The sequence below is a fragment of the Falco rusticolus genome, chromosome 6 (genome assembly GCF_015220075.1).
Source record: "Falco rusticolus isolate bFalRus1 chromosome 6, bFalRus1.pri, whole genome shotgun sequence".
Classification (NCBI taxonomy): domain Eukaryota; kingdom Metazoa; phylum Chordata; class Aves; order Falconiformes; family Falconidae; genus Falco; species Falco rusticolus.
The window spans coordinates 61526368-61542144 of NC_051192.1; the positions used below are offsets into that span (position 1 = coordinate 61526368).

At 42.1% G+C, this 15777-nt stretch overlaps 1 protein-coding gene across 3 annotated transcripts in view; it reads right to left on the reverse strand.

The window, feature by feature from the left end:
* The window catches only part of LPIN1 (lipin 1), a 51076-nt gene extending 36906 nt beyond the window's left edge, over window positions 1-14170 (reverse strand). The window contains exons 1-4 of one of the 3 annotated variants that reach the window (XM_037391146.1): window positions 14005-14170; window positions 3401-3601; window positions 2069-2164; window positions 341-675 (exon numbers count right to left, since the gene is read on the reverse strand). In XM_037391146.1, the coding sequence (XP_037247043.1) occupies window positions 341-675; window positions 2069-2164; window positions 3401-3592 (623 nt within the window). In that variant the 5' untranslated portion in view covers window positions 3593-3601; window positions 14005-14170. Of the gene's footprint in view, window positions 1-340; window positions 676-2068; window positions 2165-3400; window positions 3602-13397; window positions 13623-14004 lie in introns of those variants that run through there. The other 2 variants (XM_037391145.1, XM_037391147.1) reach the window with 2 other exon arrangements.
* Window positions 14171-15777: the final 1607 nt, after the last annotated feature.

A 15777-nucleotide genomic window follows, 5' to 3' on the forward strand; every position in this document is an offset into this window, starting at 1 on the left:
ACTTGATCAGTGAACTGTCATATACTTCAGATAACAAAAAAACCCTGCCGCAGAGAAGAATTAGTATAACCTGAACTAAAAGGAGATCAAGAAATGTTATGATTCACACCTCCTAGGTCACAACATGATGAAGGATTATTCTTATGTTTTCAATGTCATTTTAATTATTTTTGTTACTAACATTCCCGATAGCTTTCTAGCTTAAAGTTTTATCTTAAAGAAACATGTTCATCAGCCATGTGTACCAACTTAAGACAGAAATTACTGTTAGAAGGTATGAGATGGAATGGAACACTAACCAAGCAGTAGGCTTCCATTACATATAATTGCACTGTGATACCTTGAACTGTCCAATGGTTCTTTTTCCTCCTCTGAGCTAATCTCTATAGGAAACATGTCTTCATCTTCTGAAGAGTCTCCATTGTCTTCTCTTTTTAAGCTGTCTATTTTATGGGTAGACTTCCTCCTCTTCTTCCTCCTTTTTTTCACAGAGCTACAGACTGGAGATGTTTCAGTAGAAGGCTGGGATCCATGGGCTTGGGGTGGTACTTGTGAGGACGCACTGGTGTCTAGGTTTCTCATCCGATCTATGGAGTTCCTCTTCAGCTGAGCTTCCATTAAAGCAGTTCCCTCAGACAGAATGGGAGATGTGGAGAGATGATACGGAATTACCTCCTGAGAAAGAAAAAAATCAGACCATGCAACATATTAGTTCCTCCACCAGTCATTAATCTGGTTCTAAAATGTAGGCACAATTGCCAAAATCTAAGTCATTTATTCCTCAGAAAAGTAACAAAGATTAGACATCTGGACACTTAATATGATCCCATAGCATATGGAAATTGTTCCATAGCTGCATCTCCTTAGACAAGCTCTTAATAAAGAGGATCCTCTGAGCATCAAATGTTGGCCAGGTTATGGCATGAGTCTCTGTCCACCTGATGCTAGATACTGAGCAGAAACAAAATCCTAGTTTATAACCTGAACATTCTGTAAAATCCAATTAATAAAGAGGATCCTCTGAGCATCAAATGTTGGCCAGGTTATGGCATGAGTCTCTGTCCACCTGATGCTAGATACTGAGCAGAAACAAAATCCTAGTTTATAACCTGAACATTCTGTAAAATCCAATTCCCCTTCACAACCCAGTGCGTGTGCCACATAGTAGTCAGACAGGCCAGTGGTTTATAACTAGGTCACACAAACATCCTCTTATTCAATCATACATATCTCTCTCTCTCTAGACACTCACGGAAATATTACTAGCAATTTTCAGTTATCAAATAACTGTTACCAAACAGGAGATTTAAATATGAAGATCAGAAGTTTTAAACATAAAGACATAGAAATTAATATTGCACACGCACACAGCTCTCACCTGAAACTAGTAATATTGTACTCAATACAAGAATTTGAAAACTCATCCCACTTTGGACAATGACAAAAATTAATGGAGATATCTGAAAAGAAATGCCTGTAAAAAGCTTTTCTTATGTTACATTATGTGGTGAATATTAAAAATTAGCATGACCATAACTTATATAGATTAGCATTAAATCACACAGCTCAAGAGCAGGTATTCTTATTTAAATATAATCCCACATGAATAACAGTTGCAAGATCATGCCTTTGATGAGTACCAGAATTACTGCGTGCACAGATGTTTACAGGGCATATGCATTTTCACTGGAACTCTGCTGAGTGCATATGTTCAAAGTAAAGATTTCTGCAAAACACAGGTCCGTGTACATATTAACCTTTGTTGAACACACCTTCGGAACATGTAAACTCTGTACATGTTATTTCTGTTCACACACTGACATGCAGATAAACTATGATACATTTTTCAGTCATGTGATTACCTCCTTTAGATTTTTCCAAATCTCAGCAACTCAAAAAAGTGAAGTAACTGCATAGTATTGAATTTACATGGCAGAAAATTGTTCAGAAACTTGCAAAACTATAAAATGGTCAAAGGTGTATTTTTCAATAAAATTCCTAAACTCAAAACTGACTGAAGAGCAGGCACTGAATTTTTAACAAATTAAAATTAAGTTTTGACTCTTACCTTATCATTATCCATCTCCTGCACAAAAAAGGCCTCTCCATTGTCTCCTAGTTTCATGTGCAAATCTACAGCCTCTCCATTAATTTCTATGTCAACCTGGAAGACAATAAATACATTCTCATATGAAAAGGAAGTTATTTTAGGTACACAGTTCCTGTTCAGCTATCCTACCACTGTCACTGGGCAAATGCTTCTCAGAGAAGCGTAGGAAACCTTATAAAGCATAAAATACTGAACTCTGTTTCTCTCCTTACCCTTTCACAAGGCCACCAATTTTCAAAATGTTTTTTTAACTCATTCAGCTCATCGCTATATTGCCTCTCTACTCAGAAAGGTTTACAGCCACTATATAAAGTCCTGAATCTTTTAAAGAGTAATTCTGAATGCTTAATTCATAGCCTAGTTTCAAATTATTCAAGTACTTCCACATTCAAATTCTTAATACGCAGTGCTTCAAATTCATTAAACAGACTTCTCTTTACACTATGAGAAGCACAAATAAGAAAAATTGTTTCACATTCAGAACACAGTTCATGTGTCTATTTCTTCCACGTATTTATCTCATCGCTACACAGCCCCAGCTATTTCCATTTCTTCTCAGGAGGATCTCTCTCTTTGCCTAGAACTGTTCTTGCCACCAGCTCCATTTTCACTGTATAATTTTTTGGAGACTCAGACAAGTCCACATTTACGTTATATTTGAGGACACAGTACACTATTGGCACTACTACTGATCCTAAATACTGGAATTCCTTTCTGATTTATGTAAGAATTGAACAATGTCCATGACAACATTAGGATCTTTCTGCTGAACAGTTACAGGTACATTTGAACCTAGAACGTATATAGTTACAAATTATTTCCTAAAACAATCTGTCATGCCTTACTCACTAGCAACTTCACACTGATATATTGCCAGGTCATTCAGTCTGGTTACATTTATCTCAAGGTTCTCAATGCTTTTTGTAGCTTCAATTAACCTCCACATACTGTTGTCTAAAATATTACTTAATTATTTCCTCCCTTTTTGTAACTATCATTGAACATGTTAAACAAAGGGATCTTAACACACAGTCACTAATGAAATCTAGTATAGACCCAAAATAGCACATTGAAAAATTTGCTTCATTGAAAATAAATGCTACAAATGTCATGGCTTGTTTTGTTTTTATTACAGTCAATGTCTTACAAATTATGCTTTGAAATGCAAGAATCAGAATTATAGAGTGTCTAAAGAAAACTTTGACTAGCATACCACAGAACATTCAGTAACTTTCATACCATTAAAGTTAACCAACAGACAGAACATATCAAAATTGTCAATTTTCTTACCACTTTCTCCCTAGAACGTAGAACTCCCATCTTCCCAAAGCGTACATGGAAAGGGGAACACTGAAGATTTCCATCTGGTTGACGCACAACAATTATATCTATACATCCCGACAATGTGGCTGGATTTAGTCCCTTATAGAGCTCCTTCACAGTTACAAACACTTGCCCTGCTAACTGTCCAACGTAATTCATGGTTTGGACCTGAAAGGCAAAAGACAGAACAAATCAAATTTTGATCTTTGCTTTATATTTTAGAGACATTTGAGAGACCGAGATTCCAGCAGTGGGGTACTCTCCTGTTTCACAAATTAACAACTTCACGTAGAATCAGGATTTCCCCACCTCATTTATTTATAGCTGCCTGTTGTTTGTAGAGAGCTATTAAAAGACAAAAGCAAAAGACACCTTCTAAGTCAGAGAATTGTAACAACTTTCAGAAGTCTGTAAAATCATTGTATTCAAAACCACTTTCAGACTCTGCAGCTCATCAGTGTGTCCAATTATCTCTGAAGAGAAAAGCATTACTTCCAGAATAACTCCTCCTATCATTACCGTGCCCTTAACACCAAATATACTTCTTTCATGTATTGCTACGGGCTTGAAAGGGCAGGGCTAGTGAATGGTTTTAAGCAGATCTAATTTTTCCACTACACTGAAGTCAAAGACTCTTTTCCCACTTTACAGGGACTTCTCCCCTTAAAAGATTATTATAATGCATATGCACAATAGATAACACATTAAGGTTTGACAAGCAACCATCAGTCCAGAGCATCTGAACTTTATAGTGCTTCCTAATGCAACTTTGCAACTTGTTTTAAAACAGCCTTTTAGTATTATCATATTTCTTAAAAATTAGGCACGTGTTGATGGCTGAAGTGATTGGCTTTACTTCCCCTGCTCCTGGATCTATTTAGTATTTAGTTTCCTGTTTCTACTCAATGTATATCCTGTTTATGATCTTCATAATATACTTCATCACCTAGACAGGACAGCATGCATACTTAAGACATACTTAAAAGTTCCAAAAGTCTTTTAAGGGCTCTCAAATTATGAATTAATTTAAGCAGATACCTTCCCAAACAGTACAGAATTTAAGGACTTTCAATGTCTATTGTTTTCATTAATTTTCCAACACCTCTTGCAGATTTTAAGATATGATTTCAGCAAAGTCCTTGTGCACTCAGTATAAGGCATATGCCTTGTACAGATTCTTTGCTAGGCTATACTACATCACCTGGACATCAATAAAAGAGACGCTCGCAGGGTAAGCAACACAAACTCCCACTGATGATGAGAACAGAACTGAGCTCAGAGTCTGAGGGACAGTAGCTGCACTCAGCTGCGCAGCATGTGTTAACCAGCATCATCCGCTACAACAGAGACTGTCTTTCAGCTGCCTACTTTCATAAACAACAAAAAGATGTAAGAGTGAAATGCTGTAAATATAGCTCCAATTTTTAACTGATTTATACTTAGAAACAAAAAGCTATCAAAATAATACAGTGAAAATATTACAGTAAAAAACTAGAAAGTTAGGAAATGCTATAATTAAGACTAGTCTCTTCAGACATGGCTAATTAATTGATGATCACTTATGGTTTTTTACCAAAACTTCCTCCATATAGGATGGACTGAAGCTTTGCTCTCTTCTCTGTTTCTATTGCAATACATGGGTATCAGGACACAAACCATGATCTGAAGGAAGAATTATTTATGTTCTTTCGGGCGTTATGATAGTCATCACTACATTGTCCCTGAAAAGTGATGATGCTCTCCCCATCTGACAACTGAATCACAAAAATATTAAGATTAATACTAGGCGTTAACTTTGGAACCAGAACAGACTTTTTGTAATAATTTAGTATACAAGACATTGTCATGGTTTAACCTCAGCTAACTCAGCCCCACACAGACATTCACTCACTCCCCCCAACAGCAGGAGGGGGGAGAGAATTGGAAGACTGAAAGTGAGGAAACTCATGAGATGAGATAAAAGATAGTCTCATGGAACAAAAAATGAAGAAAATAATGCTAATAATGATAATGATAATAATAAAGAATTCCAATATACAAAATAAGTGGTGCACAACGCAATTGCTCACCACCTGCCAACCAATACCCAGCCAGTTCCTGAGCAGCAGCCCCCAGCCAGCTTTCCCTCTAGTTTGTACACTCTGCATGACGTCATATGGTATGGAATATCCCTTTGGCCAGTTTGGGTCAGCTGTCCTGGCTGTGTCCTCTTCCACCTTGTTATGCCCCTCCAGCCTTCTCGCTGGCAGGGCCCGAGAAGCTGAAAAGTCCTTGACTTAGTATAAACACTACTTAGCAAGAACTAAAAACGTGAGTGTGTTATCAGCATTATTCTCACTCTAAATCCAAAACACAGCACTACACCACCTACTGAGAAGAAAATTAACTATCCCAGCCAAAACCAGGACAGATGTTAACTAATGAAAGAACAATCCCTAAATACTGTTTGGAGAAGCATTTCTGCACAGCCCTCAATTTAGGCAACTAGAAAGTGCCACCTACTGAAAAGTCAGCACACAAAAACTTCATGGCAGAATGAGCAATTATATTCAGTTCTCCAGCACTCACCTGCTATTAGCATTTCTGGGATCCTATTATAAATTAGAAATATGCCTTCCTATATGCAATCTAGTGGTAAGCTGTTTCATAGGGAACTACTTGAAACTCATGCCGCACCCTATGCTGTGTCACAGAACAACAGGTTGGAACAGACTTCTAGAAATCGCCTGGTCCAAAAGTCTGCCCAAAGGAAGGCTACCTCAGACGAGGTTGCTCCAGACCCTGGTCTCATTGAGTTCTCAGTGTCTTCAGGGACGAAGATTTCTCAGTCTCCCTGCACTCCTGCTCCTGTGTTCACCTGTCCTCACAGCAAGATTTTTCTTCCCAATATCTAATCTGAAATTTCCCTTGTTGCAACTTTTGTGCCCATTGCCTCTTGTCCTATCACTGTGCACCTCCAAGATTCTGGCTCTGTTTTCTCTCTCTATACTCCACAACAGGTAACTGAATACCCTGAAGACTGAACAAAACTAGCTCTCCCAGCCTCTCCTTTTAAGTCACAAGCTTTTAGCCCTCTAACAATCTTGGTGGCCATCATCTGAACGCTTTAAAAAGCTGGCACCACATAGTCATGGAAGTTCAGCAGTGTGCATCCTGGGTGACAGATGTATGAGACCTTTTAAATTTATCCCTTTGCTTTGGAAAGATGCTTCAGTTTCTACTGAGGATTTTACTAACCTAAAGCACAATAAGAAACTTATTTCTTCTTGAGTTAAGAATAAATTTCAAGATGGCTACAATTAGACTCAAAATTTCACGGTGCAGTTCACCTCAGTTAATGCTTGCTCTGCTGAAGCAACAAAATTTCCAGGTGCAAAACAGCCAGAGCTTCCCTGGTCGGGAAGGAGTTGCTGGGACAGTACATACACCCCCCTGTTCAGGAGAGTTCCGGGCAAATAATGCAAATATGAGGACTCACACATGATCTAACAAGTTACACCAGCAGGCTTCCTAAACTCCTTAACAAAGAATTTTGCAACTACTCTTGCTCACAACAAATCTTAGCCACACTGCCTGCCCTGTTTAGGACACAGAGGTTATTTTTAGACTTGTGAATTAAAAAAGTTAGACACCATCCTCAAGTTCTGAGGCCAACTGGCACAGCATAGCTTGCTTCCATACAGTGAAAATCTCTTATCCCTTAAAAAGAAAGTGCCACAATCAAACTGTCAGCTGATGATGGACACTCAAGCTGGGCTGAACCTGGCTTGTGCAACAAAATCACTGCAGAATTAAGACAGACTGGGAGACTAATCACATAAACCCCAATTCAGACAAAAACGGTTTTATATTTCAAATGTAGGGAACAAAAGATGCTGTAATTAAAATGGGGGAGAGCTCAGAAATTGGAGACTGACAGATGTAGGCCCTTTATCCTAACTTTTACACAAGCCAACCAAAACAGATAGTTTGGAGTCTGAGGTTTGTAAGTTTATACTCCAAACCTAAAGTCAGTCCATACTATGTCAGTACTCCAGGAAACAACATTCTTCAAAACCCAGAGAGACTGCCTGTGGTTTTGAAGCAACATTTTACTATGGTCACTCCAAGAAGTCTTTCACTTACTAACCAGGCAGCAACAACTTCAGGTAAACATGAGTTTACGTCACGGATTAAACCCTGAGTGCCTGCCTGTTAATTACACTAAATTTAGTAAAAATCTTGTTCTTATACCATGCTTGTGGACAAAGCATGGAATATTTTTTGCTGCTGGGAAAATTCAGAATCCTTTTGATCTAAAGCTTGCAGCAAGTGAGAACAGTCTGTACTGCTTCTGTCAGGATTTTCAAATGGTTTGAGTTTTGTTCTTCACCCAGAGACACTCCACAGCTCTAAATTATGCACCCATTATGAAATTTAAATTATTTCCTAGCATAATATTTAATGTCGATTTAACTAGCAACTCCTATCAGGAAGCTCAGAAAACCAACTCTTTTGATTGTTAAAGACAGCAGTCATTTTTCAGAATTTATCATCTTGTGAAAAAATAAGTGAAAAATAAATGGCTAGGTGTTCCCTTAGTACTTAACTAATTTATTAACTTAGCAAAGGTTGACCTAACAAAGTTAATTCTTTAAAGTCCCACTCTACTGGATGCCACAGTAAAATCAAATGCATTGTCATCTAGATAATCCACTTATTTAATACAGGTACACCAGACTATGTCCTAATTCCACTGAAAAAGCTAGTAATCATACCCTATGCATCCCCTTTTTTTTACAGCCCAGCTCTTCCCCATACCATTCCATCTTTCTTTACTGTATTTTGTAAGATAAAATACCGAAAGTCATAGGAACTAAAGGCCTTTTTTTTCCTTTTGCAAGACTCAGTCTCCTCAGGTGCAGCAACATACACTGTTGAAAAAACGCCACGATTTCTGTAGCATGCTGTAAGGGTAATTAAAAACTGGAACACACTTCTCTGGAAGATATGAAATCTCCAACACAGAAAATTTTGAAGAGCAGGAAAAACATCTGTTGGGACTGGTTTAGGAACAAGATTGTAATCTTTTAGACAGAGATTGTCCCTGTGCCTGTGTCCAAAGCAGTAAACCAAACCATATCACCTCATAGACCCGACCATTACAATGTGGTCATCTACACTGAATCTATTTAAATTAAAAAATCTGCTTCTGGCACATTTTATGCACAGGACAATAAGCACTCTCCCAACAATTCCCAGGCACAGCTAATGAGATAAGATGGGACAGGGGACTTCTTCCATGGCCACTTTAGAAGTAGTCACCTTCTTTTAAAGGTTAAGAGAGCCTTATAGAATAGATGTTAACAAATGATGCTAGCTGGACTGGTCACCAAGAGCAGACTTTGGCACCGTTTCACTAGCAGGGATGTAACATTTAAGTCCCTTTCAGCCCCTTTTCTCAGGTTCTGCAGTTATGACTGCAGTGGTTTTGTAGGCCATGAGAGGAAGATTTGCAGCAATGGTAAACATAACACAAACCAAATGCTTAGTACAAAGAAAAACAACACATACAAACACATCTTTCGGTTATACATTTAATACCTGATGTCACAATGAGACCCTGATCTATGACTGAAGTGATGGGCATAAGCACAAAACAAATCTACTTTCCTAAGAATGGCTCCATACAACTAACTTGCAAAATGGTGAAAGGGAGCCAAAAACTGATGGGCCAGTGTTCAGTTAAAATAAATCATTGCAGCTCTGCTGCTGACACTAAAACTATGACAATTTTACAAACCTGATCCATCTGGCCCACTGATCTGCTCTTAGCTTCTGTTTTGAACATTAAAGCTTGAGAGAAATTGGACAATATTTGGGAATCAGATTGTGGCCCCTCCAAGAGAATTATTCCTCATTTACAAAAAAAGTAAATGACCATATGTCAAAGACTCCTAGGTAAGCGCTTACTGCCACTCTTTCATCACGTATCAAATTTATTTTCTTGACTCAGAAGCAATTCAGTGTTGTTTGCAGTATTGAACACCAACTCCCTCTACAGCAATTAATGGAATTTTACTATCGACATATTCTTTACGATGAAAAACAGTATCAGAGGTTACATTCTAAAGAAGATTTATGATAAAAACATAGGGGAGAGAAGGAAATATTTCAGATTAAGATTCCATAGATGGATTTTTTCAAAACTAAGATTAGCCTTCATGTTTGTACCATGACCATAGTAATGATGACTTCTCAACTACAAAAGCTCATAGCAACTATCACTCTATTCCTTTTAAAAGTGGTACTTCCGTTTATTAGTGGTCAACTAATAGTGGTTATTTAATGGTGAACTAAATGTTGATGTGTGACCATCACATTCAAACCTCTTAATAATATAAACTCATTTCAGGTTGGAAACAGAAAATCTTTAAGAATTTTCAAAAGCCTTTTTTTTTTTTAATTATTTGTTAGCTCCTACATCAAGCCAATACAAGGTCATTGTCATGAATTCTCATCCCACTTTTTTGAGTAAATCCTCAGCCAGAACCCCAGAGTTGTGCACTTCTCAGAGCAAAATCAGGGCCTGGATTTCTGTTCTTTAGAGAAGCAGTGAAGGGACTGCATGGGACTTTAGGAGACGTCAGTTTAGGTCCCTACTTTCCTACAAGATTCCCACACAGTCCTGGGCAAGTTACTAAGGCTTAGCTTTCCGTGGGCTTTTAACTCCCACTGGTTTCAAGCACGGTTTATCACTGGCTATCATCTCAACTGCAGAATGCCAAGCTCATCAGAGTGAGACATAGACAAGCACTCTCCTTGAATATTCTTTTTTCCTGGGAAAGGAAACCTGGATTCATGACCTGGAAAGAAGCCATAAACAGCCATGACACTGATTTGAGAACTTCAGAGCACTCTCTTGAGCAGCACGGTTTTGGTTGTTCTGTTAAATAGGAGGGCAAGCTCTGTCCAAACCTAATTATGTGCACATTTTTTCCAGGCTTCCCAATAGTGACAGCAGCATGGGATACACCAGGGGTCCTCAAACTACAGCCCACAGGCCAGATACAGCCCCCCAGGGTCCTCAATCCGGCCCCCGGTATTTACAGAACCCCCCGCCGGGGGCTGGGGGGGGAAACCAAGCAGCCGCAGATGACTGCCTGCCACTTCATCCGCGTGCCAGCCCCCTGGTTAAAAAGTTCAAGGACCCCTGGGATACATGGACATGGGACACATTCCTGCAGGTGATTTGACACCACATCTGGTCAATCAGGAGACTGGTGCAATTCACTTGTAAATCCCAAATCAGAAAGCAAAATGCAGCCTGTGGCTGGCTCTACACCAGAGTAAGAACATTTTACTTCCTGCCAGCTAAAACTCCAGAAATATTTTAGGGTTGGGATTATTCTGGGCTTAATTCTATTAAGAACTATTTGACTCCTGTTCCAAGTTAGCCAAGGCTAGTGCCATAACCGTGACTTCTTACAATGGCCAGAGTCAAATGGAGCAAATGCCAAACTTATCTTCCAAGCAGCCAGTCCTTTCCAAAATGCACTCACTCACAGATACGGACTATGAGACGACTATTCACTTAGATCTGGTATTCCACGATCTTTCAAATACTTGAAACATTACTTGGTCCAATACTTCACAAAGTCCCTATAAAGGATGGAATATTTTCTTGAGAGCAGCTGAAATCAAAAATTCAAATTGAAGACTGAAAACTTGCCTGTAATGAATCCTCATATACAAACGAAGAGAGGACTGGCCTATAGTCCCACAGTCAGGGTATTGGACTGAGACTCAAGAGTCCAAGAGAATTATTTCATGACTAGTTGAAGTGTAACACCATGGTCCCACACCAACCTCCCAACCATATATTCCCAACTGTCCCAAATCTTACCCTTGCATCAGCACTAAAAACTAACACCACTAAAGTCATACAAAAATAATTCCCAGCTGGATCAATGGGATGATCTGACTCACCACATACCCATACAATTGCTAATATCGACTAAAGAGAGAAGCTGAGAAAGAGTAGGTGGTAGGCAGTACCAGGGGCACCTCTTTTGGCATTTCAGGAAATCTTGAAATCCTATCTCAAGATTTGTCTCCTTTCCCAGAAATCCCCTGGGAAACCTTCCCCATTTCCCTTGATCTCACTGTGCCACAGCTGCCCAACTGTCCAGTGCTTTCCTCCTCACAGAGACACTCTGAGGGAACGTACCCAAGGGCTGACATCCCTCTGGGCTGACGCTGCATAAATAGGATCAAACTTTACAACAAATGGAAAAGTACAAACTGATGTCTGAAACAGAGAGCTTTTGAAATAACTGGAGAATATATGGCAGTTCATGTACTGTGCTGCCCTGTGCTCCTGTTCTGATGTCAGAGGAGGATCATAAATCAGAATTGAAGCACAGCAGTAGCTCTATACTATGCTGATATTTCATGTGACTTGGCATCCTTTCTTTCAGTGGGACTGGAAAACAAATTTGTTCATTAGGTTGTGACTTCACATTTTCTGCATTTTCAGAGTTTAAAGTAATCTCTTACTGTATTTCAAGTGTTTTTGATGATTTCTGTGTGTATGTGTGTTCATAGATAAACAAACGTGTGCACCTGCACATCCTCAGGTATGGAAAAGAGCCAAACACTAAAACTTGCCCAACTCCCTTACAAACAGACCACACTGAGTCAGGTAAGTAGATATTATCAGTAGTCTGTATTCTGCATTGGTGAATTAGAGCTATCAGAAAAGCAGAAAGCATCTAAAATCATTAGAAGCTATTTTCATGGCTTTATGCCTAAAATCATAACATAATTATGTTGAGTCTTTCACATCTTATCTCCTCCACTGTCTCGCCACTCTTTCTCCAGTTCTCTTCATGGAACTAGGCTGATTTTACTGTAATAGGAGTACATCCATCTGACTTCTAACTGGGTACACTGATGACAGCCAAACCTTATCTGTGTACGCTAAACAGTTGTCGCTATTTGCTTCCCAAGACAGCAGAGACACAGATAGAGCCACCCAGAAAATAAAATAAGCAAACTGCTCCACAACACCCTCCAGACTGTGAGCCCCATCAGAGCTCAATAGATCTGTCAGGGTCAACAACTCTACATGTGAAAGGAACAGCGATCTGCTAGTTTCCCTGCAACATCAATGCTGAGACCCTGTTATTAGTACAGGTCTCTACATATTTCCTCTTTTTGACAGAGGCAACAAAAATATTGCACAATTCTGTTTCCTCCCCACTCTCCACAGGATACATTGTCTTTTACCTTCTCCAAGGTAGACGAGATACACTAACCAACAGAAAAGCTCTTCTGGGTGGGTGGGGAGGAAATCACATAAAGAAACCCAAAATGTCTCAAAGTTCAGTTTCATATGCAGCCATCGCACTACTCTGCTGTGCCATTTAATCCCTCCGGCCTGTTACCACTTTCCCTACTCCATTTCAGTGGAAGTATTAGCGAAGCAGCAGCACTAATGCAGCAATTCGCATCAGCAGCTGCCAGCCAAAGGGAGGCAAATGCCATCTCTAACGCAGAAGGGGAAGCAGCACACCGAGGGGCGCTGGGCTCCGCAGGCTCCCACAGCCCGGCAGCAGCCGGGACCCCAAACCGACAGCGCCCCGCGGCTGCCCAGCGCCGGGAGCCTCCCTCTGAAGAGACACCAGGAACGCACCAGACCTCTCCTTTCCCCCTACCCGTGCACAAAGCACTGCCCATCCCAGATAAACCCAACACCTCCGCCGCCTGCTGTCACCCCCAAAAGACAAGGAAAAAGCCGGCGCTGCCGGCAGCTGCCCGGCGCCCCGCCGGGACCGGCGCGGGACGCCGAGGCCGGAGGGACCCGCTGCCTCCCGCGGCGCCAACGCTCGGCGGGGCCAGCCTGGCGCTCCCCGCCCGCCTCAGCGCCGAGGAGCGACTGCTCGCCCTCCCCGCGACGGCCGCCCCGAGCCCCGACACCCACCTCGGCCGCCCGACGCCTCCCGTACGCTCCGCTCGCCGCCGCCTTTGTGCGCGCCGCCCGCCGCGGCGACTAGGACGCTGGCGGCTGCCCGGCGGTGCCGCCCCGGAGGAGGGACCGCAGCGCCCGGGGACGGGGAGGGCGCCCCGGGCCGGCGCAGGAGCTGCCCCTGCTTGGCCCGCCTCCCGCGGGGGCACGGCGGTGGTCAGCTCCCCGCGGGCAGGCCGACCCCCCGCCTACCTGCCGCCCGCGGCACCGGCACCGCAGTCCGGGCTGATGGCGTAACGGCCGCCGGGCCGGGGGCGGGGCGGGGCGGGGCGCGGCGGCCGTTGGGCCCTTGGCGCGGCGGCAGTTGGTGGCCGTAGCCTGGCGGCGCGGCCGCGCTGAGTCAGCGGGCGGGCAGCGCGTTGAGGTGACCCCGCGGCGGGGAGCGGGCGGCACCGGGCCCACTCGCCCGCTTGGGCCCGCGGCGCCTCTCATGGGCAAGTTCCACCGTCCGCTGCGGTGCCTTGGCCGGCGGGAGCTTCGGCAGCTCAGGGTAGTATTCATGGTTATTTGAAGCATTACCTCAGGCCTGAAATAATAGGCACAGGAACACCTTCTCTTTTACCTGCTCATTTCGATCTCAAAAACGTTTCACAAGGCAGGGATCCTTATTCAGGTTTATGCATGGGAAAACCAAGCAGCGCAAAAGCGCGTCGTTGGGCCCAGACTGCTGTGCGGGTCCCTGAAAGGCTCCGATTGAAGCTAGGGTTCCCAAAGCACAGCACTCAGGCCGTAGCAAGCACTTCTTTCACCATCATATGCTTTATCGCTGTAAATAAATGCCGTTAAATAAAGTTCTTCCACCAGATAGTGGTTCCCTTCCATTAAACCCGTATTGTAACCTCCTTCTACACTAAGTGCCTTACACTACTAAATGCAGAAGTGGATTCCATGATAAAAATTAACTGATAGAGGAATCTTCCAGGCTTTTTCAAGCCTGTTTACAGAAGGCAGAAGAGGGCAGTGCTATGTGCAGAACAAATGAGCAGGAAACAGAGTAACATGGGAAAAAGAGGTCAAAGAATACGCACAAAAAAAGGGATCAAAGTTCATTCGTTGAAGAACAGCCTGCTAGTTTTAGGCTTGAAAACAAGTTTTTCAGGGCTGGATTTCATGCATCTACATGTTCTAGTCCCCAAAATGTACATGCCGCTGAAGCCCGGGAAGAGTTCCTTATCGAATAATTGGAGCTTAAGCCTTACATTTTCCGTTTATGTTGCAGTTACACCATAAAACAATCTCAGTGCAATCTCCCTTAGGTCACGACCCAATTGTAATGCTTCAAACTTTCTCTCTGGCACATCCTGTAGCTCTGTTAACTCTGCATCCACCCTGAGTAGTCTTTGTGTTACAACGCCCAACTACAACAGAATCACTGGGTGACAGGGCCTGGTGCATGCTCACAGACTCAAATTCCTCCTCATTTTCCTCCGTTCCCAGTTACACAGCTACACTAACAAGTTCACCTCGGGTTTAGAACAAAAAAGTGAGTGAAGACAGCTTCAGCCCGAGCACAACAGACAAGGCTGTTCACTTAATCTCAAAGAGAAAACAATATGCAACAGAGCCCAGAAATACCTGCAGTTTCATTTCCCAGGCATATCGTATCTAAACCCTTGTCAGTAGGCAGTCAGCAGGCAATGAGACATGCTGGTAAAGAATCCCATCCCTGATGTAAATACAAGAAGCTGTGCCTGTGCTGGCTGTGGATCCTGGCCAGTGCTCTGCCCGTCACATTTGTGTAGAATACGATGCCATATTGTGTTCCCTCTGAGGGGGTCGTACCCTACAGTCATCACCGTCCAGGACAGCTCTACCATATTGTTCCACTATAGTCTTGCACTACTATACTAAAATAAAAATATAATCATAACACACTGAATCAAAACCACTGTCTTTCCACAGCCTCAACAACAGCCACTCTTCTCTACTTCTTTCAGAAATCCAGAAGCTAGAGCCTCAGCTTTGGATGTACTGCATTGTGTTTAGTTATTTATCATGTCCAACCTTCTGCTGCTTCATGTAAAATAACCCACAGAAGAATGCTCCACAGTTTTAATGGTTCCATGTGTGAGGTCATGTTTTCTTTTCCTACAGAGCGGTGTAAATATAGCCGTGATACATACAAGATGCCATGGAAAGTGCTAAATGCTTGCACAGCAGCAGTGAGCTTCCATTGACAGCAGGGCACCAACTTCGTCCTGCTGTGCTTTTTTACCCTGTTCTTGCTGATGGTGTGACCACAGTGCAGGTCAGTGTTCCTCAGATTACTTCTCTGGAATAAACTCTACCAACTGATTTTCAGATCCTTACTTGTTTTGTGCTGCACTTGAGCTCA